Genomic DNA, 16,497 nt, shown 5'->3' with positions numbered 1-16,497 from the left:
TTTTTACTGCTTTTCTGGGTTCTAGCTCGCATTTCCGCTTCTTGGAGGAACTATCTCCTTTAACATAGGTTTTCATCTTTTTTCCCTTTGTATTAGGAATAGTGAGATCCAATACCTAGGAACTACCATAAGTAGGATAATCCCACTCAGAATCAGAATCTCTAGTCTCTAACACCCTCCTCCAGCCCCCTTACGGGGCCCACACATCGTTATATATAATCATATCAGTTGTGTTCTGTGACTAAAAAGCCAGAGAATTGAAGGTGTAAGAATAATACAGTATACATTACTGCTATCTTTCTAACTAGATCCTGCCAGCAGGATATATGTGAGGGGACCTTCAACTAAGTCTGTGTAGTGGAACGGAGTGGATCTGTCAACTATCCTGAGAGTTACTAGGTTTCAAAGTTGTGACAACTTTGGTAAAGGCTATAAGTAACAGGACATTTTCATCAAAAATATGATATCAAATATGAAAGAATCTCAACGAGAAACCAATACATTTGCATCTACCCTATAATAACTAGAAGAGTATAGAATGTTAGTTCACTACCACTGAAGCCAATAGTCTTCATGGAGTATTACAACTGGGCTTGGGAATGCATTGTTGTTATGAGAATCTTTCCAAAGACTAATGACAATTGAAACCCTGTTACCCAGAGTAACTAAGAGTTGCCAACTGAGGGATTGTCTTCCAATCTGGTAGAATAGCATCCTGGAAACTAGTAGGAAGTAATCTGGAAGATATCTGTCGGTTGGATTCGGAGTTATCAAGGTTCAAAGTCAAGCAATCTAGGAAGATTGATATTACAACTACCTCTGCAGATACAGCCCGCAGATGAACTAATCATTTCATTGATTATTATTAGGAATAGTATAGTTTCTTGTTAGCAATATGGTAATTACCAAAGAGGGTATGGTGACTTTCAGAGTTCCCAGGTATTCGCACTTTTAGAGAATACCCAATATTGTGAGAATATTGTCATAGCTGAGGTTTGAGTATAGTGAAATAGTCCAAGGCACACCAAGGTTCAGGTACACATCAGGTACAGGCAAAGGTTCAGGAGTACTGGTAGAGGTTCAGGAGTACAGGTAAAAGTCCAGGTGTTCAAGTAAGTTATACAAGGTGGTCAGAGGTTCCAGGATTCAGGAGTCCAGGTGACATGAAGTCAAAGACAGTTGTAAGTCCTAAGTACATGTATCGATAGGAAAATACCAGATTGCATAAAGAATGTAAAAGTAAGGGGATACTCCCCCTTTATATACTAAAGGAAAGTTCTCCAATTAGTAATTAGTTGTCCTCTACACAGCCACCATCCATCTATCCACCAGATTCCATCACATTCCATTGCGTTGCAACTATATCCAATTACACTTGCATAAGAAATTCAATGATACAACCAAAAACCTAAGCCGGTATATGCAATCAAAAGCCCTCTACTACCCACACTCCTGTCACAGGGTGGCTGTAACATATATCCAGAAAGGTACATAGTTTGTATAATAGAAAGATGTAGTCCATGAACACGCAGATATGGAATATAAATATTGAAGTGCCTCCTAAGCTTTTAAATATTACCAAGCAATGGAGAAGAGACTTTAATAATATAATATTATTTCACAATTCTATTCTACTTTACCTACTTCACTTTACTCTTAGTAGTCATAAACAAAACCAGTTTACTTTTCGAGATTTTCTAGAGAATCTTTGTCTACGGAAACAAATCTTGATTGGTCTAGACAATTCTGAGTCTTTATAGGTTGTCTCTGTCTAACACTTTGATTGAATTATTTCTATAGGTTTTTTGTCCAACAATGGTTTCATGAGTCTCCATTTTTCCCCTACGAGGTAGTCCCATTCCTGCTGTCCCTTCTCATCCCTGCCTGCTTCTCAGAGAGCTCTTTCGAAGTCTTAGTTGGTATCGTATTTGTTTAGGAAATGTCTTCTTCTGATTTTAGTCACAAGCTTTTTGTCCACCACCTTGCACCAAGCTGGTCCTATTAGTCAGGCATAGATATTTAGGTTATGCACTTTCTACATAAAAGTCTGAATATTATCCGTGTATTTAACTACTTCTATATCTCGTATGGCTTTGCACCCTTCCTCGCAAGTGGCATACCAACTGGTAAACCCCCACTAAAATCGAGCTCAAGAGAGCAGGGCACTCTCTTGTTCTTCCTATCAGAGGCCATCCATTGCTCGCCAATACGATATAGCTATCCGGCCAACTTGATCCTCTTTTATTCTCCCGTGGACCGAGATAATCTATTCTCGCTCCTCTTTCCAAGTCCTGAAATTATGTTCAAAGTACTCTATACATCGTGTTAGCCAATGGTTGATGCAACAACTTGTTTTTACTTTGAAAAATAGGAGCAGGTCTGCCCAATGCTTAAAAGTTTGTGCTAATGCCTTTACAAACACATCAGCTACTCCACATTATTTGGAGTTTAATTCCTGCCTAAATCTGGATGGTACTCCTCCACTTCTTTCTTCATTTTCTTCATCTTCTCAATCACTACCTCCATCATCTGAGTTGCTACCCGGTACTGTTGGAGGAGAATGGTGGTTCTTCTCCTCTTTGCTTCCTCTTACCTCAGGAATGAGTCTCCTCAAATTCATCTCTTTCTGCTGCATCTTCCCACTCTTCTGGGACTGACTCCATAATGGCTTGCTGCCCGCTTTGTGGAGCGCTATCTAATATTTTGATCTTATTAGTCACTAGAGCCAAAGCATCCAATACCTGGGTCTGATTCCTTGCAATTATGCGGGTGAAGTGACTCTAGCTTTCTCACTCCTGACCTATATGGAGTGTCAGGTTTGATATTAGGACTTGTATTGCTTAGTTCTGTTGAATCTGATATTGTCAGAAATCCTGAAATGCTCATTCTAGGATGAGGTTCCATTCTAGAGCTTCTCACTGCAGCTGAGTCATTACCCCCTCATGATGTTCTTGCCATGTATCTTGAACTACCAGTTTAGCAGCAATTTCCTAGTTGATTCTTTCTTGGATCTTCAGACGTTCGCTTCCACCGAAGCATACTGATTTAACATAATCGCTATATTGCTATCATGTAATCTTGTTCTTCCAACAATAGTTATTAGACTTCTATCAGTCCTCTTGTATTGGCCTACAAGTCGGCTGATAGAGTGTTAAAGGCAATGTTGGTAGTACTTGTAGTAGTTGAAATGTCTTGCTGTATTTGTCCAATGACAATTCTTATCCTAGTAACATGTCTTGCAAGATCCACTGCATGGGTGCTAGAATGTAGTATGGAAGATCTTGAGATGGAAGAGGGAGTTCTCGAAGACAGAGTGATGCTAGACACTTTATCTGCTAGTCCTCCAAAAGCTTTCGGAGGGCTGGAGGGGGAGAGGATAAATGACTAAAAGTTGCAGTGTGATCATCTCCCGAGGTATTCATTGGTTTCCCCAGGGTTATCTGCTTAGTAAGTTGTGACATCCTCTTTGCTTTCTTGTGAGCTTCTTCTTTTTCTAGAAACCAAACTATAAAGCCTGTGTTCTAGTAGGCTTCTGTTGCTATGAAATATGTGGTAGAATACTTGGTGTCCTAGCCACATCATACAGTAAGGAGGTAGGTAGAGGGCCTTGGTAATAAGATGATCTAACAATATACTATTAGGTGGAGACAATCCATATAGACTCGGAATCATCTAGGATAGTCAAGATTTGTTTTTGTAGGCTGAGATTTGTCTAAGAAGGCTCAAATAGGTACTCATTTTATTTATGACTACTAGGAGTGAGGTGAGGGAAGGTAAAGTAAGATTAAATCATATAAATAATATTATATTATTAAGGTCTCATTTCTATTGCTTAATGATATTAAAAGGCTTGGGAGGCACTTCAATATTTATATTCTACATCTAAGTATTCATGAACTACATCTATTACTCCTACAAATTATTTACCTCTTTAACTATAGCTCACAACATCAGGTATTTTCCTGAAGTGCAAATACTAGGAAACCCTGAAAACAAGCACACCCTCTTAGGTAATTGCTATTTTTTCTCAATTGAGAACCATACAGTTTCTAATAGTAATTATCCGATCTTCAGAGTTATTAGACTTATGACCTAGTTGTCAAGTCAAACTGTGTTGGCTCCAATTGCCTCCAATATCAATAAAATGATCAGTTTTATCTACAGGTCATGTCTGCAAAAGTCGTCGTAGATGCAACCTTCCTAAGTCGCTGACTTTAAACTTTTATAACTTCTACTCCAATCAACAGATATCCTCCAAATAGCTTCCTCCTAATTTGCAGGAAGCCACTCTACTAGATTGGCAGATAATCTCTCAGTTGAAAACTCCTTGTTATCCTAGGTAATGGGACCTTGGTTGCTGTTCTGTATTGGAGATAATTCATGCAACTATGACATGTCTATAGACCTAGTTGTAATACTCTGTAAGGTCCATTAGGTTTTTTGATAGTGTTCCTCAGAGTTCTGAACTCTTTTAATTATTGTACAGTTGATGAGAATGTATTGGCCCTTCTTGGAAATCCTCTAACTGTAACGATCCCTTCTCAGATAGTTAATTCTTGGCGACGGGGAACAATACTTATTGTTTCTGTCTCCTTCTTTCTTCATCTTACGATAGCTCTAGGCCTATGCCTACGTTACCGATAGTACAAGACCTTTGTCTTCTATCGGAAACGCCTATCGTAAGCTTTCTCTAACTCGTCTTCGTGACGAGCCCTTCTGGGCGTAGTAATAACGTTGCAATAAAGATAAAGATCATAAAGAGGTTTTATATTCGTTAAAGTAATAAGTAGGAAAAGTACTTAGAACAAAGCGTGAAGAACCTATCTTCCTCGGCCGCATCGGCCTCCTTATATAGTGTTCTTCCCGCCTTTAATCATGTGACCTAAAGTGGTCACATGTGCGAAACTAAATCATAACAAACTAGTCATATGACCAAAGTGATCACATGCTTAAAACCCATGACCTCATAATGAGGTCATGTGCGAAACATAAATCATATGCGCAAGGCTTGCCCGTAATGCACACTCGTAAGGCATACTCATCAGGCGCATGTCCCATGACTCATACTTGAGCCATGTGCGAAAGCATCACAAATCCCACACATAACTAATCATATAACCCGAATAGGTCATATGTGTGAAACAATAACATACCTGTGACTCATAACCATGTGTCACGTGAAAAACCCTTTCCTCTCTAAGCTACGTTCGTGACACTAACATTCATTATCACCCCTTTGTGTGAAAATGTCCTGTTACTTATAGCTCATATCAAAGATGTTCCATCTTTAAAGCCTAGTAACTCTCTCAGTAGTTGATGGATTTACACTATTCTACTTCCCAGACCTAGCCGAAGGTCTCCTCTCACATATTCAGCGAACAGGATCCTGTCAGACAGATGGCAGTGATAAATACAGTGTTATTCTGGTACCTTCAAATCTGTAGCACTATAGTCATAGGACGCAACAATAATTAATATGTATAATGATGTACAGGCCCCATAAGGGGGCCAGAAGGGGGTGTTGGAGACCAGAGATTCCAATTCTGTGTGATGTTATCCTACTTAGGGTGGTTCCTAGGTATCAGATCCCGGTACTCCTAACACTTAGCCATATAGTTCAACATGTAAAGTAAATGTACAGTATCTTAGAAAATATTATTCATACCTTAACAAGCTCTGTAGCTCATTTTATTGTTGAAAATCTCAAAATCCTTGAAATTTACTTTTTACCATCTACAATAACTTTACATTCTGGTGTATCTTATTAAAGAAAAATATTTGTATAATGTTAATTGGTTGTAAAGCTATTTCAGTTCAAAACTATTGCATTTTCTTTTTTTTGAAAAATTATAAGAATGCAACATTCTTGATATGTAAAAATGTTTTGCTTACATAATTTATTTTGGCCATCATGAGGTGTTTGATATTAGTAATTATAATTTACCCTCCACATATTTTAAAAATTGTTGCATATTATTAAAGCTTTTTTTTTATATTGAAGTAGTATTATTCAAAAAATGTGTTGTAAATACAAAATAACCAATATCTCAAAACTTATTTGGTGGGTTACTTGGATTGCAACGCATTTTTCTCAATACAATACAAATAGCCGATACTTGGGTTTTTGCTGGTACAGGCTCATATATATGCTAATTGAGTACCTGTGCTTCTAACTTTTAATTTTTATATTTATCCATACATCTTTACAAGAAACTTTATTGTCAAGAAATAAAAGTTTCTTTAATTCAGCTGGTACTAATAATCAGCTACTTAAAGCTTGTTACAAAAATTAGGAAGGGAATTGATTAACTTTACTATAATAAAATATTTATACTGATTTCTTGCTAAAGATATATTTGACATATCATAAATTTTGATTTAAGTTCAAGTCTTGTCTTGTTGGATTCAAATTTTCAAAGTCTAAGTTTAAAATTTTAAAGTCTAAGCTTTAGATCAAAATACACCAAACACTTTTAAATTGAATTTTTTAAAATCAATTTCTTCAGGCAACTCCTATGATATTATGTAAGTAAATTAAGCCTAACATATATTCAATATTGTCAATGTACATAATAATTAAATACTATATGTTTTATTGCAGTATCTAAATTAAAAAATATCACTTTTAGTCCATTCCAACAATTCACCTTCTGTTTACAAACCTCATAATATACTAACCCCTAACCCCCTACCCCAAAGTTTTGTGGAAAATAATTTTGCTAGTAATCTACAATTTCCCTACAATCAAGTTTTTCCATAGCCTGTCACGTCTCCAATTGTATCAACCTTGTAAACTAGATTCTTTTACTACTATTATTATATCTAGTAGAGTGATTGTTTAGGAATTCTTATTTCAGAAATTATTACTAACTGCTCTCTATTGTAAATAAGTAATATCATATTTCCTTCAATATATATATGTTCATCCTTGCTGTTTGTAGTAATAATAAAGGTAGTATTATTAAACTCCAAATCAGAAATCTATAATACAAATATAAATTTAATCTCAAATCTACATTTAAAATACATACACAAAAGATCTCATAATTTGACAACCTGATTTGAACTTAAAATTTTTATTAAGTTCCAAATAATATTATGACAAATACCTCCTTAGAAATTTGTGCATGATTTAAACATCCTCTATACCTAATAATAGTATAGTATTTTCTTATTAAATTGATAAATTCTTTTTCATAATAGATACCCAACCTAGGTAAGGTATAGATTAATAGGTAAGGAAAATCTCATATTATTACATGCTCCAAAATCATATATTTTGACCACTTATACCTTTACAATTCTGGAACAGTACTCCTAGATCCCCTATTATGTTGACACAAATACAGATACCATTCCTTGTACCTTAAATATTTTTAAGTACTTTATCTTATTCTAATCTCATACAATACAACTAGCAATAGTATTTGAAAAAGTTCTAATAAACTTAAAATGTAAGAGTATAAGAGTATTAAGTCTCTCTGATAAAACACTCTCCAAATAGTTAATAAATAACACCGTAACTAATACTAGTTATTCCTGATACATATGTCGTAACTGACTATTCAGAAGAAAATCACTACTACCAGTTCAAAAATTATTGGTATACTTCTTTAATCAACCCGTGTGTTCATCCCCATAACCAGATACAGACATAGTGAAATGAAATTATTGGCATAAGAAAGGTATCAAATGGTGGACAAGGATGATTGTAACAACTTATACATAAAAGCTTTACCTGAGAGCGGATATATTTCAAGGTAACTTGACTAAGTGCATGTGTGTAGACCACCATAGACACAATCCGCTGCTTTGTAATACAATTTTGTAGGTGTCAGAGTGGAGGATTCCTGGAGAGGGACATGCTTGAGTGGGTAGTATGATATCATAGTCAAGAATGGGGAATAGCAGATGAAAAGAACTTCAGGTGGCTCTTTTCACTTTTGACTATTGGTTCACTATTTTGCCAAACGGAAATTTGTTAGCTGAACATAAAACCTGCTTCGCAAATGTTTCCGTTAACGGAAACAGACAAACCTTATCAATTACCTACCCGAGTTGGCCCTTTTTAGGGCCCCTTTGGTTGCGATGGTTCCCTTCTGTTCTGCCGCCGTTTCCAATTTAAAAGTGATGGTCCTTCGGTTTTGAAACAGTCATTTTGTATGGGACAACGGAACAGAACCCATCGCAGCCAAAACACGCCCTTAACGTTTCGCATGCCGGATCGTCTCTTTTATTTTTCTTTTCCCACAATCACGCTATACATATAAATGGGCAACTGACAACCTATGTATCCAAGCCACCTCTTAGAGCTGAGTGACCCTTCAGCAGCATGATAGAGGATAAAACGCTCTGGCGGGTCCCCAAATTTCGTTAATGACTCCCCTAAATTTTTAAATAGGGGGATGTAGATATACATCCCGGTTCACTGCTTCCCCACAGGTATTGACTCGTTCGACATGACAAGGATTCCCTGTACATGAAAAAGGTCGTTTTCGTCATTTCTTCAAGAAAAGCATCCTAGGTTTTAGTACCGGTATCCAGCTAATAAAACCAAAATCGTGAAAAGAGCAATCACAATCGACTAGGTTTGAAGAATTCAAAAGAAAAAAAAGTAAACCAAGAAACATCGGCGCGTTGGCTTGCTCTCAGAACAAGTCTTATTTATTTTTTTTATTTTCCCATGGGCTTGCTTAAAGTAGGAAGCACCAGATCATTGTAAATCAAACGAAACTAAATGTGAGAAAACGGTGAGCGAGTAGGCATGCTTGCTAATGGCAGTCCAAGAGATATATCTCTATCTTTGCTTAGTCAACGACTATATAAAGCAAAGCTGACTCCACAAGCCTTAAACAACGAACCAAATACAATGGAACACACATACGAGGCCAGGAACCCCCCAGAAACGTTAAGAGATAAGGGTGCCATCCATCACCACCCAAAGCAATCGACAGCCGTCCTGAACTCTCTCCTAAATCCAATGAACTACCGGTATGCCAATCAGCCCTTAGAAATAACAGAGTTTAACTAGGCTGAATACTCCACGGCGGCCGGCAGCTTGCACGAAGTAAACAAAAGTGATACGGATACCCTGTTCCTGAGGATATAGGGTGTGCCAGATAAATAATTTAACAGGCTTGAGTCAAGACTTGCCAGTAAGCATCAGCTATCACTCGTTTCTAGGGTTTACTAGTATCGTAATATTAACTGCAAGAAGTGAATGACGAAAGTCAACGGTACTTAGGAAGAATTAGGTGCTGCCCCGTGCGTATATAGCAAAGAATAACTATGAAGGGGGCCATGATGAATGGATCATATATCTTTTCACAGGTGGTATCTGGCGAATGATTCCTGGTGTTTTAAGAATGCCGTGAGTTCAAAAGCCGTAAACCCGCGAAAGACTCGTTTGATAGGAAATCGCCGCCCCCACAGACCAAACCAGCGATTTTCGCCCCTCAGACTCTGTCTAACATTTAGGCTTTGCATCTGCTTTTCCCAGTCAAACCAGGCAAAACAATTATCGTATCTCTTTCACATCTTCCCCACCTCACCCGGGACTATCCTACGCCTCACCCCTAGGTGTATGATCTAGGGTTAGACTCTACCCCCATAGCAGGACAAGTTTTTCCCTGCAGCCTAGTGATTAAGACTGAGGCCAATCTCCCAGTTACCGCAAGGCAGGGGATGCTATCCCCCCCGGCCCAGGTGACGGATGGCTTAACGATAACCCGTGGCGAGGGGGAATTAAACCCTTAGGCTCCGTTTGGTGCTCCCGGACCCAAAAGGACAAGTCGGAATATTTGAAAATCCAGATCCAGATGTAGAGTCTTTAATCATTTGTGTACCAGATGAAAATCTGTAAAGAAGGGGAGAAGGGAAAGTACTCTAATTATATACTGTAGTGATAGTAAATTTATGAGAGCTTTTTCATCCAAGTTAATGACCAGTTTGACTTTCAAAGCCCAGGCCCGAAATCCCTATCTATCCTATACAAGAAAAGCCCAGTCCTAGGCGGGGCAAATAAACACTACTGGGCCAGAAGTCCACCGCCAGAGTCCGGGTTTCAAATCCAAACCCGTCGTGCCCAACCCGGCCATCAGCTTACATCAATTGCACCAGGGTTAGTTGGCTCTTGGATTCTTGACCACTACTCAAGCTATACAATTCACGCAATATTATTACCATGAGAACCAATACTTATCCTGCTGCCAGATGGGTATAGATTCCTCCCCTTTAGGTTGACTATAACCATATTACTAAACACTTCACCATCCCATCCACTATAAAAGAAGATATATCCCCAGGAGAGAACTCACAAGTATTGATCACCATTAGCTCGCAAAATTCCTCATGGCAAATGGATAACCATAGCCAAAATACCAGAAATGGAAGAAAAAAATTGAAAAATTGAAAAAGAGGCAGTTTTGGGTGGGAGAAAGACAGGATCATAGACGCACGTCTAAAGGCCGTCATGCACCCGTACGCTGAACAGCGCCAACACAGGAGCACAGCGATACAATATTCATGATCTATGATAACCCCGTCGAGGGCATTTCCCCAGACTTTCAAGTAGGGTGTCAGGGGTTCCAAATCACAAAACTACCATCCCTAATACTACAGTAGATTAAGTAACCGAGCACAGTACAAAACGCAGGCGGGTGCGATCTCGCTCCCGGGCATTGTGGGTAGTCCGGTGTGCTGGGTGGAAAAATATAACAGTTTTCATAACTTTAATGGAAATCTTGGAAGAGTACACCCACCTTCGTGCAATAGTGCTGGAGACAAGGCGATGTTGGAATTGTTTTTGCTCGGGCGCGGAACAGCCTTCAGATGTCTTTGAAAAAAAATATTTGCACCGGGAATTTGATTTCGATATATCATATCATATAAAAACAGTATCATAGCCAGTATGGACAGGAACCGGAAAATCAAGGGCAGGGATCCACTCGTATTGTCCCCTGTATAGCTGTGGGTTCAGCACAGGTACCAGATATCCCGGAGGAAAGTTTGAGCATTTTTACTCAACCTCTTAGTTAACTATCCACCCTATAAAAAAGCCCCCCAGAAGCCTGCCAAGAATCCAACTGGAGATGAACACGGAATGAGGGAAAATATGTGACTGACAACCAACCTCCTAGCTCAGGACAGGACCGGAGATATATCGAAAACAGAGTGATACTTGATGATTAACTCAAATGCGGACAGTAACACCAATTAGGCAAAGATCTTCCAATAAGCAGTCTCACCTGTTGGCCTTTGCTTCGGGTACAGACTACGGGGTGTAAGCAGAGATAGCGGGAACAGACGGAAAAAAACCGGTGACCCCGTTCTAGCACTGTACTGTACACACCCTAGCGGGAGCTTTTTACAACTCTTGGGTGCCAGTCGAATAGTTTTCTCGGCAAGATAGGGGACTCGCAGCCAAAACCAAGCTATTGGCAACGATCCCGGCCCTTAGTGCTCAGGCAGACGGGAGAAAAGGTTAAGGTGCATCTCGTCTCCCACGAACCCCTGGCGACCCGCAAGGCTCACACCCAGCCGGGCGCAGCTTTCGACTAAGCCTTCGTTAGAGGGCTCTTGCCGGTTCTGGGTGAACTCAGTCACCGGACTCCAAAGTTTATTCCACTATTGTTCCCTATTATGTTAGAACTCTTGAGTGTTTTCTTGGTATGGGTCGCCGGATGATTATCAAGAGCTCGGCTTTTTCTATTACGCCCAGCGAAGGGGATACAGGCCATAGCCTTAGAAGCGGAAGTATATTTAATAGAACTAGCAGTGGGCAATGCATTGGGTATCGGAACGGTATACCAAAGTAGGGACCGAAGCGCAGGATTGAGTGATATTAGGTGATCGCTCCCGTTCTGCTTGATAACCAGGTCAGATTTTGTGCATTTCTATCATAAATATATCTTTCACCTAAATATGGGCACCGGTGATACAGTTGATACACTCATTGGAACTTCCAAAAATAATAACTACCGTACTTGTAGAGAAAACCTCTGTGCTCCGCCCATTACCCCGGTCCACCCGATTCATAGAGGCAAGCAAAAGAATGGCCACGCCCGCAAATTGACTAGGAAGAAGGAAAGTTACTATCAGAAGGGCGCCTAACGCATTGAAGCCTTTGATTTCTTCGGAGAAATCAAACATTCTACCACCCTTAGTGAGAGGGGGCTACCGTTATCAAGACGCACGAACGAAGCCACACTTTCTCCAAGTATCGATGGCGGAGGGGGAAGTGTGTTGTGTGCATCAAAAAGCGAACAGCCGCTGAAAATGAACCGTTAGATAGCCGCTGTAGAAGCCGACACAATATGTAAGGGCAGGCAGGCAATCGCGCCGACTAATACGATAATAACCCAACGATTAACCCTTGCGCACCCTATCGCTCCAATCACCCATGATAGGTAATAGGAGGGGTATCAATAAGTTGGGATAGGGTATTTCGCCAATACCCCTTGCCGAATTAGGGCTGTCGCCACCGGGGCCATCCCGCCCCTCTCAGGGAGTCCCCGAGTGACACTTTATGTGGTCAAACTCGAAATGGCGAAACCTCCAAAAGTGCCCTCGCCGGTGGTGGATAGTTATTAATAAACATCGCTCCGGGCCGAGCGAATAATTGGCGCACGACGGACAAAGTTTGTGGATACCGGTACCCTCAGAGACTCCGACGTGTCTCAGCCTCCACAGTCGATAGCCGAAGGGAAAGTCCCGTGGTGTATCATACTCATGCGGTAAAAAGCATGTCATTCCGAAACGAGTTCACTCGAGTGCTGAAGGGAGGGAATGCAGGGTGTTTATCACGCACTCCTTCGGCGTAGAAAACAGCAAACCAGGGGTAAAAAAACAACGTGGTTTTCCTAGGCGACGCAGAAAAGCAGCTTGCATTCAGGTGCTATGTGCTTCAAAGTAAATGGCCATCTGATCTCGCATCAAGAGGGGTGCCGGTACTTTAATGCGGAGACATGTCGTACCCAAGTATTCAGGGCAGTCCTGTACTCGTATTGAGCACACACTCCCGAACCTTACGGGATGCGGTCGCACCAGAGTGCCCACCCTGCACGGTCCTTTGTGATTATCATGATATTATTATTATTAGTGCTTTCCGTGCCGATTTTAAAGGTATGATATTGATGCCGACTCTCGAGAAAGCAAAATGTTCCACAGGATGATGGCGAAAGATCGGGGGACCTCCCCCATCTGGTCAGCACCACCCTTCCATCCCTCTGCACCCCGCTGTTTAAATTATCCCATCTTTAGACAACACTTCTCACATCAGAGCTGGGCAAAAGGTCGGGGCATCGGAGCGAAAAAAATAAAATATATCGCAACCACCCGGAATATGCAAGGAAAATCGGGAATGTAATACTGTAGACGAAGGCCTGGTGCTCATAAGCAAGGTAACTTATTACAGAAGGGAACGGAACGTGGTTGGTCCACTTGGGTCCCGGGTTTAAAAATTCAGGGGGAGAGAGAGAAAAAAATCGAGACGGGCGCGGGTAGCTGAGTGGAGGAACTTCCTCAAGCGCCCTTCCTCCCCACCACCCCCGGAAGCCTCGCCTCTGTTTCTCTATATAGCTCTGACAAGGGTCCAGCGCTGCTCTTATTATGGACCCTCGATCCCTTCCTCATCCATATTCATTTTTATCTCACCTCTTGACGCTCAAAACTTAGCAACACTGCTCAGAGAGTCCAGCCAGTAGTTCATTACCGTCAAGGCAACCCCGAGATCGCTTTACAATGAGTGAGTGGCAATTCCTTATCACGATGTCGTTTCATAGGGAACGGTGTGGTTTTCGCTTACCCTTTTTTTTTTTTTTGCTATAACAGCTCCACCTTCACTTGGAACAGATGGGACGGCCCCGACCAACGGAATTTTGAACAGAGTAATGACACCATAGCCTTCTCGAGATTCTCATGTCCATCATCTCTAATAAGCTAGGCTGTCAATTGCGGCAACTATCCGGCAAGGACGAACGGCAACACGGTCACGGTAACCGGATATTCTACAGGTACATGTCAGCCTGGCAGTTGCAACAAGTTACAATGTTATCGGAATGGCTGTGGTGGCTCATTCACGGATAGCAGGTCTTGGAGGTACATAGAGTATTCCCCGCGTCAAAAACGTCGCATCCGCAAAGCTAACCCTTCTTACAACGACATAGGGAACATAAAAAGACCTGTATACCTGTGGGAAGCTATGGTTATCGCTGCGTGTTCCCGGATTGCCCCGACCGTTTTATGACTTCTAGCCTTTACGACATGATAAGCCACCAACTGGTTCATCAGATGTTCGCTTGCTGCGCACGGGGGTGTGCCTGGGCCTTCTCTACACAGGAGGGAGCTATCAATCATGTCATCAAAGAACATCGCATGACCAAACCTCCTACAGACATGATAAAACACTCGTGGACAGTCCGGAAACATCAGGGCGAATTTCAGCGACAGTCAAGCCTTTGTTTCGACATCACGGACATCGTATTGGACTGGGAGGCGGGGGTTTCGAGTCCTCCAGAGGGTATCAGACCAGCCCCGAAGCTGGCCACATACCCTCTGCCCGGGAGTAGGCATCTCGAGAGTGGAGCAAATGGTGAAGATACAGAGGGTGCACAGAGTTTGAGCTCGGCAGTGTTCGCGCACATCATGCATCAACTTGGGGCCATCGGAGATCTATTGGATAACCGAGCGTTGGCGCCGACTGCAACGGAGCGCCGCCAAGTGTCTCAAGCACTGGATATTATCCAACAAAATCTCCGAAGCAAATCCTTTGCGCGTCCGTCGGCTAGCTGGAACGGGGGCCCTCCATTCCCCGGCAGGGTTTCGAATATGTATGGCTTGCACCGTCCGGAGACAGTGCTCCAGGAGGAACCTGCAACCGTTGGTGCCACAACTACTCTGGAAATCCGCGAAGGGTCCAGACGTCAAAAGAAGAAAACCGCTACCACACAAATACCTACAGCAATATCGCCCGTACAAGAGGAAGGTGATGGTGGAGATCTATCCGGAACTGACCTCGACTCCGACGAGGAGCCCGACGCGCTAACGCTAGGAGCCGACGGCGAACCTCTACAACACACCCACCTCTCTGGCGAAGAACAGAGTAAATACTTCCAACAAATGCAGCAATGCTGTGTCCGCGCTGCTCATGAGTTCTACCTCCGCCACCGCGCGCACCTAGACAACATCAAGGACAAGAAATCTCGCCAACTCTGTCTAACGGCAAAATCCAATCCTATCTCTAAGCCCGATGACCTCAGTCTCCCGCATTGGACCCATCTCCTACGCAGGATCAGCGATGCAAGAGGTCTCCAGAAGAGCATGGTCAGCAGGATAGAGAGCTTCAATGGGGACATATCCCCCGTTGACGAGGTTAGACATGCGTTCGCGAAGGGCAAGGTCAAGAGCGATAGGGACCTCTTGGCACTCGTCCAGTTGACGAGGAACTTTTGCTGGCAGCTGAAGGATTGGGATAGATGCACAGATTTGGACACGCTGTATACGCTCCTGGAGAAGACCGTCCGCGAGGCAAAGCGTAGGAACTTGGAAAGGTGTAGCAAGCCAACTAGAAATGGGACGTTCAATAATAGCAGGAGGGAGAGGCCAAAGATCAGAAGCCCACAGAGGCAATCGGCCACCTGGCCGTTGATGGCGGAAACGAACGGGGCAGAATGATAGTGTGCGAAGAGCACAACTTGGCTACACGCATGGACTTTTTGGATCCCCTTTCCCCTGCCTCTTTCCTCTCCTCTTTCCTTCACCTTCTCCCTTTTTTCTTTTTCTTCCGCATTTTTCCTTTTCCATTTTCTCCCCAATTCTCCCTTTTTTTCTCTTTCCATTCCCAGACCAAGAACTCGTATGGCATTACACAGGTGTTTGAATTTGAATCCCACAAACAGGGTTATTCTTTTTTTCCTCCCCTCTTTTTCCCTTTCCTTTCCTTCCTTTCCTTCCTACCTTTTTTCCATCTTTTCTATTTTAGGTGCACATGGTTTTGCCTTATCCATTTTCCATAACGCGAGATTACGAAGAAAGAAAGAAAAAAGAAAAAAAAACCGTTCAAACCTCACATTCCTCATACTAGCCATCATCGTGGTGGTACTCAGTGTGCATATCTCCATTGCCCGTTTCGCCCGCCTTCTCAAAACCACATGATATGATATTACGACGATATTATTATGATATTGATATCCAGACCACCGTATGACGCTGCATGCTGAAACCCGCCCCTTACGTCTCACCACCGCCACCACGCTATCGGCCAACCTTGCAGCGCATGGGTATGGTAGTTGTAGGGCTGCAGCAGAGCGCTGCGCATCACCGTCGTGATCTTCCCTGGCGCGATAGGGAAGTTTGCGATAGTGGCGATAATGGCGATAGTAACCGCCATGTCGGTCAACTGATCGCAGCGGAGGGAAGCCTGTGTTTCACTGTGCTGTTGTTGTATGTGTTCGTGCTGACACGCTACCGTAGGTATCACAGTCCACTAGGGCACGGTGG

The 16,497-nt window shown here is 42.2% G+C and overlaps 1 protein-coding gene across 1 annotated transcript; it reads left to right on the top strand.

The window, feature by feature from the left end:
* Positions 1 to 13,156: 13,156 nt before the first annotated feature.
* GSTUM_00010562001 (uncharacterized protein) lies at positions 13,157 to 15,672 on the top strand (the record flags this gene model as incomplete). Its single annotated transcript, XM_002841385.1, has 6 exons — positions 13,157 to 13,362; positions 13,466 to 13,690; positions 13,719 to 13,744; positions 13,831 to 13,886; positions 13,943 to 14,097; positions 14,166 to 15,672. The coding sequence occupies 6 exons, from the start codon at positions 13,157 to 13,159 to the stop codon at positions 15,670 to 15,672; spliced, it is 2,175 nt and encodes a 724-aa protein (XP_002841431.1).
* Between the last annotated feature and the right edge of the window lie 825 nt (positions 15,673 to 16,497).

Source organism: Tuber melanosporum, assembly GCF_000151645.1.
Source record: "Tuber melanosporum whole genome shotgun sequence assembly, scaffold_70, strain Mel28".
Taxonomy (NCBI): domain Eukaryota; kingdom Fungi; phylum Ascomycota; class Pezizomycetes; order Pezizales; family Tuberaceae; genus Tuber; species Tuber melanosporum.
Note: the sequence above shows the minus strand (reverse complement) of the source record. Positions and strands in the feature narration are given on the sequence as shown.